Here is a 14,958-nt window from a genome sequence, read left to right as displayed (position 1 = left end):
TTTTTTTTAAGTGGCCTGTGTGAATGCAGTAGTCTCTCACCTCGCCTGCGCTGTGGCTGCGTTGGCGGCTGAGGTGCTGGCGGTGGGTCAACAGGCCAGTGGAGCGTGCACTCTGGAGGGGGAGCCGTGGGTCGATGAAGGTAGTGCAACGACGATTGTGATCCACAAAGAAGGGCTGTGAAGACACACAGCCAGCCACGTACAGTAAGATAGATAAAGAAACTACAGTATATGCATGCAGGTGTACATACAGTACCAGTCAAAAGTTTAGCCAAACCTACTCATTCAAGTGTTCTGTATTTTTACTATTTTCTACATTGTAGAATAATAGTGAAGACATCACAACTATGAAATAACATATGGAATCATGTAGTAACCCCAAAAAAGTGCTGCTCAAAATATACTTTATATTAGAGATTCTTCAAAAGTAGCCACCCTTTGCCTTGATGAAAGCTTTGCACACCCTTGGCATTCTCTCAACCAGCTTCACCTGGAATGCTTTTCAAACAGTATTTTCAACAGTCCCACATGCTGAGCATTTGTTCCTTCACTCCGCAGTCCAACTCATCCCAAACCATCTCAATTGAGTTGAGGTCGGGTGATTGGGGAGGCCAGGTGATCCGATGCAGCACTGCAACAATCTCCTTCTTGGTCAAATAGCCCTTACAGGGCCTGGAGATATGTTGGGTCATTGTCCTGTTGAAAAACAAATGATAGTCCCACTAAGCGCAACCAGATGGGATGGTGTATCGCAGCAAAATACTGTGGTTACCATGCTGGTTAAGTGTGCCTTGGATTCTAAATCAATCACAGACAGTGTCACCAGCAAAGCACCCCCACACCATCACACCTCCTCCTCCATGCTGCACGGTGGGAACCACACATGCAGAGATCATCCATTCACCTACCCTGCGTCTCAGAAAGACAAGGCGGTTGGAACCAAAAATTTCAACATTTGGAAACATCAGACCAAAAGGACAGATTTCCGGTCTAATGTCCATTGCTCATCTTTCTTGGCCCAAGCAAGTCTCTTCTTATTATTGGGGTCCTGTAGTAGTGGTTTCTTTGCAGTAGTTCAACCATGAAGGCCTGATTCACAGTCTTCTCTGAACAGTTGATGTTGAGATATGTCTGTTACTTGAACTCCGTGAAGCAATTATTTGGGCTGCAATTTCTGAGGCTGGTAACTCCAATTAACTTTTTCTCTGCAGCAGAGGTAACTCTGGGTCTTCCTTTCATGTGGCGGTCCTCATGAGAGCCAGTCTCATCATAGTGCTTGATGGTTTTGCGACTGCACTTGAAGAAACTTTCAAAGTTTTTACATTTTCCAGATTGACTGACCTGTCTTAAAGTAATGATTGACTGTAATTTCTCTATGCTTATTTGAGCTGTTCTTGCCATAATATGAACTTGGACTTTTATCAAATAGAGCCATCTTCCGTATACAATCCATGCCTTGTCACAACACAACTGATCGGCTCAAAGGCATTGAGAAGGAAAGAAATTCCACAAATTAACTTTTAATGAAGCCTCATGATTCCAAGAGTGTGCAAAACTGTCATCAAGGCAAATTGTGACTACTTTGAAGAATCTCAAATATATTTAGATTTGTTAATCACTTTAATCATACACTCCATATGTGTTATTTCCTAGTTTTGACATCTTTACTATTATCCTACAATGTAGAACATAGTAAAAATAAAGAAAAACCCTGAAAATGAGTATACCCAAACTTTTGACTGGTACTGTATATATTATACAGTGCATTCATTAAGTATTCAGACATCTTGACTTTTTCCATATTTCGTTATGTTACAGCCGTATTCTAAAATTGATTAAATACACTTTTTTCCTCATCAACCTACACACAATACGGATGAATAAAAATAAATGAAATATCACATTTACATAACTATTCAGACTCTTTACTCAGTACTTTGTTGAAGCACCTTTGGCAGCGATTACAGCCTCAAGTTTTCTTGTGTATGACGCTACAAGCTTGGCAGACCTGTATTTGGGGAGTTTCTCCCATTCTTCTCTGCAGATCCTCAAGCTCTGTCAGGTTGGATGGGGAGAGTCGCTGAACAGGTATTTCCAGGTCTCTCCAGAGATGTTCGATCGGGTTCAAGTCCGGGCTCTGGCTGGGCCACTTAAGGACATTCAGAGACTTGTCTCGAATCCACTCCTGCGTTGTCTTGGCTGTGTGCTTAGGGTCGTTGTCCTGTTGAAGGTGAACCTTCGACCCAGTCTGAGGTCCTAAGCACTCTGGAGCCGGTTTTCATCTCTCTGTACTTCTCTGTTCATCTTTGCCTCAATCCTGACTAGTATTCCAGTCCCTGCTGCTGAAAAAACATCCCCCACAGATTGATGATGCCACCACAATTCTTCACCGTAGCAATGGTGCCGGGTTTCCTCCAGACGTGACACTTGGCATTCAGGCCAAAGAGTTCAATCTTGGTTTCATCAGACCAGAGATTCTGGTTTCTCATGGTCAGATTCTTTAGGTGCCTTTTGGCAAACTCAAAGCAGGCTGACGTGCCTTTTACTGAAGAGTGGCTTCCATCTGGCCACTACCATAAAGGCTTGCTTGATGGAGTGCTGCAGAGATTGTTGTCCTTCTGGAAGGTTCTCCCATCTCCACAGAGGAACTCTGGAACTCTGTCAGAGTGACCATTGGGTTCTTGATCACCTCCCTGGCCAAGGCCCTCCTCCCTCGAATGCTCGGTTTGGCCAGGCGGCCAGCATTAGGAAGAGTCTTGGTAGTTCCAAACTTCTTCCATTTACTATGGACAATTAGTTCGACCTGGCTTGGTTTTTGCTCTGACCTGCACTGTCAAATGTCGGACCAGGTGTGTGCCTTTCCAAACCATGTCCAATCAATTTAATTTTCCACAGGTCGACTCCAATCAAGTTGTAGAAACATCTCGAGGAGGATCAATGGAAACATAGCAATCTCAAAGCAAATGGTCTGAATACTTATTTAAATAAGGTATACGTTTTTTTTTAATACATTGGCAAAAAATTCTTAAAACCTGTTTTTGATTTGTCATCATGTGTGTAAATCGGTGAGGGGAAAAATGGTATGTAATCCATTTTAGAATAAGGTTGTAACGTAACAAAATGTGGAAAAAGTCAAGGGGTCTGAATACTTTCCGAATGCACTGTATATTCACGTCATTGCACAAACTAAAACATTTATACACACACACCACCCCCACACACAGTTTTTCAGACCTTGCCGGACTGGTCGTGCTTCATCTCCCAGCCCCTGGGTAGCTCCAGCTGTTTGTTGGTGAACATATTGAGAAAGGCCACCAGGTCCCTGTTGTGCTGGTAGCGCTCATAGTGGTGGGCGTCCCGACGCACCTTACTGATCATGTGCTTCAGGCAAGTGTTGCTCGTAAACATGCGGTAGGCACTCTGAGGAGGGAGGGAGGGAACAGATTGATGAGGTCATCAGAGGGACATGTGAAATTCCAGGCTCTTCTGTAAATAGGGTTGCCATTGCTTTGATAAAACACAGATTAAGGGAAGAATGATGACTCATAATGTGAAATTAAATCCCAGGTAGCATACCTCATTGTTCTACTTAAATTAACCTGATCAACGCAACATTTGACGTACATTTGAAAACAGCATTTCATTCGAAAAAGCTGTTCCCTTACCACACACTTTTGCAAATGGTTTAACTACTGAGAGATATGACGTGATAAGTGAGAGCTGGGGGATCAAAGGTGATCCATAAGAATGTGGAAGGTGAGGGTTGAGGGCCTGTGCAGCCAGACTCACAGGGTTAGAATGCAGCATGGTGAAGAAGTCTGGGCTGCACAGGAACTTTGCGCTGGGGGACTGGAGCAGCAGAGAGAGACGCGACCGGGAGCTGGAGTGACCCACCGCACTCTCTCTCCTGTACTCTACAACAGACAAAACAAGAGTAAGAGTAGAATAAACTCAGCAAAAAACGAAATGTCCCTTTTTCAGGACCCTGTCTTTCAAAGATAATTAGTAAAAATCCAAATAACTTCACAGATCTTCATTGTAGAGTGTTGAAACACTGTTTCCCATGCCTTTTCGATGAACCATAGACAATTAATGAACATGCACCTGTGGAACGGCCGTTAAGACACTAACAGCTTACAGACGGTAGGCAATTAAAGTCAGTTATGAAAACTTAGGACACTAAAGAGGCCTTCCTACTGACTCTGGAAAAATATCAGAAGAAATATGCCCAGGGTCCCTACTCATCTGCATGAACGTGCCTTAGGCATGCTGCAAGGAGGCATGAGGACTGCAGATGTGGCCAGGGCAATACATTGCAATGTCCGTACTGTGAGACACCAAAGACAGCGCTATAGGGAGACAGGACGGACAGCTGATCATCCTCGCAGTGGCAGACCACGTGTAACAACACCTGCACAGGATCGGTACATCCGAACATCACACCTGTGGGACAGGTACAGGATGGCAACAACAACTGCCTGAGTTATACCAGAAACTCACAATCCCTCCATCAGTGCTCGGACTGTCCGCAATAGGCTGAGAGAGGCTGGACTGAGGGCTTGTAGGCCTGTTGTAAGGCAGGTCCTCACCAGATATAACCAGCAACAACGTCGCCTATGGGTACAAACCCACCGTCACTGGACCAGACAGGACTGCCAAAATGTGCTCTTCACTGACGAGTTGCGGTTTTGTCTCACCAGGGGTGATAGTCGGATTCGCGTTTATCGTCGAAGGAATGAGCGTTACACCAAGGCCTGTAATCTGGAGCGGGATCAATTTGGAGGTGGAGGGTCCGTCATGGTTTGGGGCGGTGTGTCACAGCATCATCGGACTGAGCTTGCTGTCATTGCAGGCAATCTCAACACTGTGCGTTACAGGGAAGACATCCTCCTCCCTCATGTGGTACTCTTTCTGCAGGCTCATCCTGACATGACCCTCCAGCATGACAATTCCACCAGCCATACTGTTCGTTCTGTGTGTGATTTCCTGCAAAACAGGAATGTCAGTGTTCTGCCATGGCCAGCGTAGAGCCCGAATCTCAATCCCATTGAGCACTTTGGGGACATATTTGATCGAAGGGTGAGGGCTAGGGCCATTCCCCCCAGAAAAGCCCTGGAACTTGCAGGTGACTTGGTGGAAGAGTGGGTTAACATCTCACAGCAAGAACTGGCAAATCTGGTGCAGTCCATGAGGAGGAGATGCACTGCAGTACTTAATGCAGCTGGTGGCCACACCAGATACTCACTGTTACTTTTGATTTTGACCCCCCTTTGTTCAGGGACACATTTGTTCCATTTATGTTAGTCACATGTCTGTGGAACTTGTTCAGTTTATGTCTCAGGTGTTGAACCTTGTTATGTTCATTGAAGTATTTACACGTTATGTTTGCTGAAAATAAAAGTGGTTTACAGTGAGAGGACATTTCTTTGAGATGTTGGGAATGGTGTGTGTGTAAAAGAGTAGATTACATTTTTTTTTTACCAACTGGTGGCATTTTGTTAGTTCCCACAAGGTCAAATGCTACTTCTAGGGGGGTTAGGGTTAAGGAGAGAATTTGTTTTAGGGTTAGGAGCTAGGATTAGGGGTTAAGGTTAGTGTTAGTGTTAGGGAAAATAGGATTTGGAATGGGACTGAAATGTGTCCCCACAAGGTTAGTTATACGAGACTGTGTGTGTGAGTGAGAGAGAGAGAGTGTGCGCACGAGCTAGGGCTATAAATAAGAGATATAGCTCATGTGAATTCTAGATACTCTGAAGCACGTTGTGGCCTAAAAATTAATATGTAACCCTGTAAATACATATGTTTATTATAAAAAGCTAAAATGTTGATACAAATACCTGTCATTGAAATTAAGTCATTTGTAGAATATATGTTATTTTTACATTATGTAAATAAGCTGTTTTCCTGTTGAAATGCATAACATTGGAAATTGTACACTGTCCTTTTAAAGGAATAGTTAACCCAAATTACAAAATTACACTGGTTTCCTTACCCTGATTGCAGTCAATAGACAAGGTATGACAGCATTTTACGCTTTGCTTTAGTTTCCCTGGCACCGTTTCCACAGGCTAACGTATGAGCATTTGTGGCACAAATCCCATTCAAGCCATTGGACCGATAAGCATTTTTAGCGCATCATGTCCAAATCATCCAAAAGTATCTAAAATTAACTGTGAAGCTCAACAGTCACTAATAGATGTTTTGAACATGCGTGAAAAATGCTAATATTGATCCCATGACTTGAATGAGATTTGTGCCACAAATGCTAAAATATTACCATGTAGAAATAGTGCCAGGTACACTAAACCAACGCAGGGATTGCTGTCATACCTTATGCATAGACTGCTTACAGGGTAAGGACACCAATATGTAATTTAGCTGAACTATCCTTTTTACACTATAACTGCTGAAGCTTCTACCAACAGTTGAAAGTGCATTACCCAGTTAATAATCACCCTGATAATTGTCTAGAAACTGAACCTAAACTATACCGAAACTAATTTCACACATATAACAACAGGTTAAATAAATGTGATCAAGTCACAGAAGCACAAATATCATTCCCCTCCAAGACATGATAACCTCTCACCGTTACTATAACAGTCAGTGAAGGTTAGCATCTTTTCAGGGGATGATATTTGTATATGTCTAACTTTCTCAGTCATCATTATTGATGATTCATTCAGGACGTAATCATAGTCGCGTCCACATTAATTCTTATTTACAATAAAAGTGACTCCAAAATGACAACACATTATTTACCATTCAAAACAAATAGCAAATGCAGCCAACAAGTTTATAGAGTCACAAGCTGGATGTAATCATAAATTTGATTGACTGAAGTGAATTTGTCCTAATACTTAGTCCCCTAAAATGTAGGGACTAAGTACAAACAGTGCTGTAATTTCTAAACAGTTCACCCGATATGGATGACAATACCCTCACATTAAAGCTGACAGTCTACACTACTTTAACCTCTTGGCTCTGTACTCCAGCACAGCACAAAGTAGAAAAAATGCTTCACTGTCCCAGTAATTACGTAGGCGACTATAATGGCATTAATTGATTTTGTGCTGATTTTCACCCTTCATCAAGCACACTTGGCACTTATAAATGATGTTTCGGCTACTGATGTTTTCATAATTTACCGCGCATCTTGCTGACCATGCATCTTGGTGGTTGGGGTAATTTATTGAAATAAGCTGTTTCATAGTTGTAACAAAGGCACTCCACAAAACACTTGATTTTTTGTTTTTACATATAGCCTACAGTGTCAAACTAATGAAAATCCTAGTGTGTTATTTGTTTTTCTTCATATTCTTATGTTATATAAAAAAAAAATACAACCAAATTATAATTTTGCCATAGCATATATGAAATATATGAATTACACTGTTAGAATGTTACAATCAGAATGACGTCTCATTAGCCTAAGAGGTGGGTCCCTCGAGGCCCACCAGTTTTATTAAGAGTTCCATTTCTGATGTTTTAGATATGTTTTAGAACCACCCGCGACATGGTTTATGAATGTAAAATGCGCCCACCCAATCTATGACAGGAAGAAAAAAGACGTCGCACAGGTAATATGGGTCAGACCTTTTGAACAGTTTCGAATAGAAACAAGCAGTGTTCGCTATAGTAATTTTGCAAGCATGACGCTCCCAAATTAATATTTTGCACAGCAAAATTTGGGACGAAACTGGTAGCACTTTATAGCCCTGTGTTTGTGTGTGTGTGTGTGTGTGTGTGTGAGAGAGAGACTATACTAGCGCACCAGGGATGGTCTGGGGTAGAAGGTCACTCTCTGTGAGCTCTGGCGGGAGGTCAACTGTGTTCTCCTCGGACCTCTCGCTGGTCATCGTCCTCCTTATGCTCTGATACCTGACGGAGAAAAATACAGAGACACAGAAATGGGTGTGAAGGGGAAATACAGAGGACTGAAGTTACAAAGGTATGTGTGCACGTGAGTGTGTGTAAGAGAGAGAGGGTGTGTGTGTATATATATATATATACACACACACACACGACACAGACCTGCGGTTGAGCTGCTCCATCTGTTGGATGGAGTTGGAGCGGGTCAGGCCCTGGGGGGCAGGTGGTCCGGTGGGGCGCTGCCACGTGGTGGTCCGGTTCACATGATCCACAAAGAAAATACGACCGTGACTATCAATCCTCGCCTCCCAGTCTGTAAGGAGATCAAACACATTGCGTTACATTTAAGACACAGGTAACGTCCCAAATGGCACCCCATTTCCTTTTTACTGCATTACTTTTAACCAGGGCCCATAGGGAATAGAGTGCTACAAACAGTCGCAGTCAAACTGAATTCACACATGGTTGACATGCACGGATGCATTCTAACATCCAACCATTGCACCTTGAAATAACAAACATACAGTAGACCATTGTGCACATAGGACTTAGTCTATGATTTGGCCCACTTTTCTAAGATAGGGAGCTCTCGTGCCCCAAAGCGTGTTTTAACATGGGCAGCGCCATTGAGGAATTCCACCAATTTGAAGTACAGTATGGGTTAAGGAAAGATCACGTAATTCCATCCAGGTCATAAGGAGAGATCAGCCAATTAACTATATTCCTGAGCAAACATTTTATAACTGTAGGTGGCAGTAAATCACAAACCCTGGCTTTATACCAGTACACTTTAGGTGGAAGTATGCACCCTTTCAGTTTACCGATTCATAGAAGTAGTAGAAGAAAACAACTTTTTAACTTTTAACAGTTATTGCGCATGTTGTCACAGAAGCCAGTATGGCACAGGTACAAACAAATGCTCTCTATCGAGACAAATACACATACTATATCAAGCTTTCTTTCTTTCTCTTTTGTCATCTTCCTTCACCTCAAATACCTACAGAGGTAGTATGTACAGAGAGACTTACTAGGAGGTAAGGGTTCGTCCACTCGTTGGTATCGGTGGATGTCATGGCGCACTGTGGGGAGCGAGTGAACGGGGTGACCGTTCACTTGAGCACCTGAGCATACGCAACATTCAGGAAAGGCAGAACACATAGCCTTTTACAGTTTTATTGTAATTCACTATTCGTTTCTACTGGATGAATGAGGGAATAATATTTAATGATTGTTCCAGGTAGGGGAGTATGTAGATGTTTTAATGAATCCCAAGGACGCAAAATAGATTATCATTTCAGAATGCCATTTAAAAGTAAATATCAGGTAAACATCAGACTGTAAAATAATGCGTAACAAAAAAATATTTTTAAAAAGGTGATAGTTACATACCGTCCTCTCCATCCGTCTCCGTGGCAACTGCATCTGAATCCACAGATCCTGCATCTCCCGCTGGCCTTGGCTCCTCCCCCACCTCATCCTGGGACACCCCCCCAGATGCCTGCAAGCTCCGCCTAAGCTCACTTATCTCTTCTCCTGGCTCCAGCTCATTGGCTGATGGAGCATCTCCTTCAACCTCATTGGCTGGCGTCTGCTCATCTCCCTCATCATCTACATGCTGACTGGTGGATGAGTTGTCGGTGATGGTATCTCCTCCTGGGTCAATGGCAGTTTCTGCCCCTGCATCCACCTCCTACAAAGCCCAAAGACATCCAACAGCATGAAGGCCGATGAGGTCAGAGTGTTCTTTCCCAAATGGTGGGTTAGGACCAGGGATGTAGTGGAGCGTTAATAAATGCTGTTAATGCACCTTATTTGCTTTGGTGAATAATATTTGCACACCTACAACACTAAACTGACATTGTTAGCATTTGTGTTAACCCGCCAGCATTATCTCGAAAGGCATTCTGTGTTTACGAAACTTTTTTTTTTACCAATACTACAGTCCAAACCAGATGTACAGTACCTTCAGAAAGAATTCATATTTCTTGACGTATTCCACATTTTGTTGTGTTAAAGTCTGAATTCAAGATGGATTACATTGTGTTTTTCTCACCCATCTACACACACAATATCCCATAATGACAAAGTGAAAACATGTTTTTAGAAATACAGAAATATCTCATTTGCATAAGTATTCGTGAGTCAATACCTGTTAGAAACACCTTTGGCAGCGATCACAGCTGTGAGTCTTTCTGGGTAAATCTATAAGAGCTTTGCACAACTGGATTGTACAATATTTGCACATTATTATATCTCTGTCAAGTTGGTTGTTGATCATTGCTAAACATCCATTTAAATCCTGCCATAGATTTTCCACCTGATTTAAGTCAAAACTGCAACTAGGACACTCAGGAACATTCAATGTGGTCTTGGTAAGCAACTACATTGTATATTTGGCTTTGCGTTTTAGGTTATTGTCCTGCTGAAAGGTGAATTTGTCTCTCAGTGTCTGTTGGAAAGCAGACTGAGCCAGGTTTCCCTCTAGGTTTTTGCCTGTGCTTAGCTCTAAGCAGTTTCTTTTTACCCCCCCACCAAAAAAAAAAGTTTAGTATTTGGTCCCATATTCCTTGCACACAATGACAACATCATGCTTGTGACTCTACAAACTTGTTGGATGCATTTGCAGTTTATTATTGTTGTTTTCTTTGGATTATGTTGTACCCAATAAGAACTGAATGGTAAATAATGTTGTGTCATTTTGGAGTCACTTTTATTGTAAGTAAGAAAAGCATCCACATTCATGGACATTCCCATAGACTTGCCTGTAAAGAGAGGCGGTGGAGCTACCGCCCTGCTTTCACTCCTTGTTGTAGTATATTTTAACACATTTGTCCCCAGAATTTAATAGATAATCCAATGCAATTACGCAAGACTTTAGTTCAGGATTTCCAAGATTATTATTTTACTTACTACTAGAGATGTACTATAGGCTATTTAAGGTGGAATTATTGCATAGAGAACTTTTAACCACAGGTTAAAAGCTCAGTGTAGTCAACATTCAGTTTTTCCTGTGTTTTTTATCATATTGTCACACCTACTCCCACTCCACGTCGCAGGTCTACTAACCACCGGTCCTGGCAACCATCCTTACCCACACCTGCTTCCCCTTGTTACGCACACCTGGATCTCATCATCACCTTGATTAAGCTCCCTTTATTTTGCCCTCAGTAATCAGGCAGTATTGGTTTTGGCCACGTTCAGTACGTTTCTGTTTTCTGCCTTATTCTTATCATTAAACTCACCTTCTGCACCTGCTTCCTGACTTCCCGTGTATATGTTACACATATTGTACAACAGCTGATGAAACTAACACTGTAAAAGTGTGAAAACATTGGATCAGTGTTATTTCCTCATAGTTGCTTCTTAAAAATACAATCTACACAGGACCTTCTAATCAGCAGGTTTGCATGAGCGGGAGTTCTGGCTTTCCATGGTGAGATCACTATATGGTCAATTGGTTAATAGACCAATAACAAAGAGAGCTCCAAACCTTTCTGCCAATAACAGCTAGTTTTCAGTTTTCCCCTCCCCATTCAGACCACTCCCAGACAGTCCTATCAAAAATGTAGCTTGAGAAATAGTTTTCTGCCACAATTTTTGGGGGGCCCATTTTAACAGAATACTATTACATTAAGGTATTTAATTATTATTCAGAAATTTTTTGAGATTTATAGAAAAATGACTGCATTGGGCCTTTAAGATCTACTTACTGCACCACCAGTCACACTCACCTGAGCTGTGGACATCGTGATTGGGCAACTCTCTGAGGAAGAGAAGACTGTCTGTGGGGCTGTTGCCATGGAGCATGAGTCAATCTCCGACGAGGGGTCGTCAGCGGGCCCCTGGCGCTCTTCTGGCCCCTCCAGGACCTCAGTCAAAAGACTCTGGGACAGCACCTCTGAGAAGAAAGGAACTTCTTCCACCTCTGAGAAAACATCAGGCTCGGAGGCGTCTTCCAAGTCGAGGGCCAGGTCTAACTCAGGGGCCACATAAGATTCACCACCAGTGGCACATTCTTCCCCCTTTACCCCCTCCTGTTCATTACCCTCCACCCTGGGCTGAGGCTGCTCAGTGTCAGAGTCCTGTTGTAGCTCTGGGAAGAGATCTTCTTCATGGCCGCCATTGAGCAGCAGGGGGGACCCGGGCACCGGGTAGATGTCAGTGGACCCCGAGTGCTCCTCTTCTTCGTCCGAGTCAATGTGCAGCATGGCGCTGAGACGTGTGTGAGTGGGAAAGCTAGACCGCAGCTTTGGGGAGGCAGCGCCTAGGGGCCTCTCTCCGGGACCCTTGGGGGCCTCGATGGCATCCAGGCCTTCACTTAGGGACCTCTGCAGCCGTTGAGGGCCAGAGTAGGATTCGCCCTCTGTACCGCTGAAGTCCCTGTAGTCTGGGACTGGATAAGCTGTGGCCCCGCCTTCCCAGGACCTCTGTGAGCCCAGAGAGCCAGTAGGGGAGGGGCCTCCAGTGACCACCCCTGGGAGTGGATGCGGCAGATCCTCGTCATCTGACGGAGTCCCCGGGGCCCCATTATTGGGCACACCGATGGTAAAGTCTAGTGAGGCCCCTGAGCATGAAAGAGAGAAAAATGTATAATTTTGTAATACCTCAATTTTTATTACATTACAATTCATCAGTGTGTACAGTCGTGGCCAAAAGGTTTGAGAATGAAACAAATATTAATTTTCACAAGGTCTGCTGCCTCAGTTTGTATGATGGCAATTTGCATATACTCCAGAATGTTATGAAGAGTGTTCAGATGAATTGCAATTAATGGCAAAGTCCCTCTTTGCCATGCAAATTAACTGAATCCCCGCAAAAACATTTCCACTGCAATTCAGCCCTGCCACAAAAGGACCAGCTGACATCATGTCAGTGATTCTCTCGTTAACACAGGTGTGAGTGTTGACAAGGACAAGGCTGGAGATCACTCGGTCATGCTGATTGAGTTCAAATAACAGACTGGAAGCTTCAAAAGCAGGGTGGTACTTGGAATCCTTGTTCTTCCTCTGTCAATCATGGTTACCTGCAAGGAAACGCGTGCCGTCATCATTGCTTTGCACAAAAATGGCTTCACAGGCAAGGATATTTCTGCCAGTAAGATTGCACCTAAATCAACCATTTGTCGAATCATCAAGAACTTCAAGGAGAGCGGTTCAATTGATGTAAATAAGGCTTCAGGGCGCCCAAGAAAGTCCAGCAAGCGCCAAGACCGTCTCCTAAAGTTGATTCAGCTGTGGGATCGGGGCACCACCAGTACAGAGCTTGCTCAGGAATGGCAGCAGGCAGGTGTGAGTGCATTTGCACACACAGTAAGGCAAAGACTTTTGGAGGATGGCCTGGTGTCAAGAAGGGCAGCAAAGAAGCCACTTCTCGCCAGGAAAAACATCAGGGACAGACTGATATTCTGCAAAAGGTACAGGGATTGGACTGCTGAGGACTGGGGTAAAGTCACTTTTTCTGAGGAATCCCCTTTCCGACTGTTTGGGGCATCCGGAAAAAAGCTTGTACGGAAAAGACAAGGTGAGCGCTACCATCAGTCCTGTGTCATGTCAACAGTAAAGCATCCTGAGACCATTCATGTGTGGGGTTGCTTCTCAGCCAAGGGAGTGGGCTCACTCACAATTTTGCCTAAGAACACAGCCATGAATAAAGAATGGTACCAGCACATCCTCCGAGAGCAATTTCTTCCAACCATCCAGGAACAGTTTGGTGACAAACAATGCCAGCATGATGATCCAGCATGATGGAGCACCTTGCCATAAGGCAAGTGGCTCTGAGAACAAAACATCAATATTTTAGGTCCATGGCCAGGAAACTCCCCAGACCTTAATCCCATTGAGAACTTGTGGTCAATCCTCAAGAGGCGGCTGGACAAACAAAAACCCACAAATTCTGACAAACTCCAAGCATTGATTATGCAAGAATAGGCTGCCATCAGGATGTGGCCCAGAAATGAATTGATAGCATGCCAGGGCGGATTGCAGAGGTCTTGAAAAAGAAGGGTCAACACTGCAAATATTGACTCTTTGCATCAACTTCATGTAATTGTCAATAAAAGCCTTTGCCACTTATGAAATGCTTGTAATTATACTTCAGTATTCCATAGTACCATCTGACAAAAATATCTAAAGACACTGAAGCAGCAAACTTTGTGGAAATTAATATTTGTGTCATTCTCAAAACTTTTGGCCACGACTGTACTTTAATATAGTTGTTAAACACAATAAATGAAAAGGTAATGGTCCTCACCGTCAGGTCCAGTGGATGTAAGCTCCACTTTGAACTGCATCTGGCCACTCACATGCTCAGTGGGCAACCGTCGACACAGAGGGAAGCTCAGAGGCTGGACACTGAAAACAGACAGATGGACGAACATACAAAACAACCAAAGGCAATCACTAAACTGTAGTGAACAGGCAATGATAAAGTACAGTGAACAATCAACAATTATGAGCATGGGTATACTTGAGTGTCAGTAAGAACACCTACACTACCAGTCAAATGTTTTAGAACACCTACTCATTCTTTATTTTATTTATTTATATATATATATATTTATTATTTTATTTATTTATTTATTTTCTACATTGTAGAATAATAGTGAAGACATCAAAACTATAATATAAGACATATGGAATCATGTTGTATCCAAAAAAGTGTTAAAGAAATTCAAAATATATTTATATTTGAGATTCTTCAAATAGGGTGAAGGAAAAGCAGCAAACACGTGCTCAGCATATGTACGAGCTCCTTCAAGACTGTTGGAAAAGCATTCCATGTTGAGAGAATGCCAAGAGTGTGCAAAGCTGTCATCAAGGCAAAGGACGGCTATTTGAAGAATCTCAAATATATTTAGATTGGTTTAACACTATTTTGGTTATTACATGATTCCATACAGTGGGGAGAACAAGTATTTGACACACTGCCGATTTTGCAGGTTTCCCTACTTACACAGCATGTAGGTCTGTAATTTTTATCATAGGTACACTTCAACTGTTAAAGACGGAATCTAAAACAAAAAATCACATTGTATGATTTTTAAGTAATTCATTTGCATTTTATTGCATGACATAAGTATTTGATCAC

At 42.9% G+C, this 14,958-nt stretch overlaps 1 protein-coding gene across 2 annotated transcripts in view; it reads right to left on the bottom strand.

The window, feature by feature from the left end:
- The window catches only part of hecw2a (HECT, C2 and WW domain containing E3 ubiquitin protein ligase 2a), a 45,826-nt gene that overhangs the window by 9,519 nt on the left and 21,349 nt on the right, over positions 1–14,958 (bottom strand). Inside the window, exons 8-16 of one of the 2 annotated variants that reach the window (XM_029667711.2) lie at positions 14,122–14,222; positions 11,604–12,436; positions 9,262–9,562; positions 8,901–8,993; positions 8,035–8,185; positions 7,775–7,881; positions 3,790–3,914; positions 3,235–3,420; positions 41–175 (exon numbers count right to left, since the gene is read on the bottom strand). In XM_029667711.2, the coding sequence (XP_029523571.2) occupies positions 41–175; positions 3,235–3,420; positions 3,790–3,914; positions 7,775–7,881; positions 8,035–8,185; positions 8,901–8,993; positions 9,262–9,562; positions 11,604–12,436; positions 14,122–14,222 (2,032 nt within the window). The remainder of the gene's footprint in view (positions 1–40; positions 176–3,234; positions 3,421–3,789; positions 3,915–7,774; positions 7,882–8,034; positions 8,186–8,900; positions 8,994–9,261; positions 9,563–11,603; positions 12,437–14,121; positions 14,223–14,958) is intronic. The other variant, XM_029667794.2, reaches the window with a different exon arrangement.

The sequence above is a fragment of the Oncorhynchus nerka genome, linkage group LG1 (assembly GCF_034236695.1).
Source record: "Oncorhynchus nerka isolate Pitt River linkage group LG1, Oner_Uvic_2.0, whole genome shotgun sequence".
In the NCBI taxonomy this organism is placed as follows: domain Eukaryota; kingdom Metazoa; phylum Chordata; class Actinopteri; order Salmoniformes; family Salmonidae; genus Oncorhynchus; species Oncorhynchus nerka.
The sequence above is the reverse complement of the archived record's forward strand: the minus strand, read 5'-3'. Positions and strand labels throughout refer to the sequence as shown.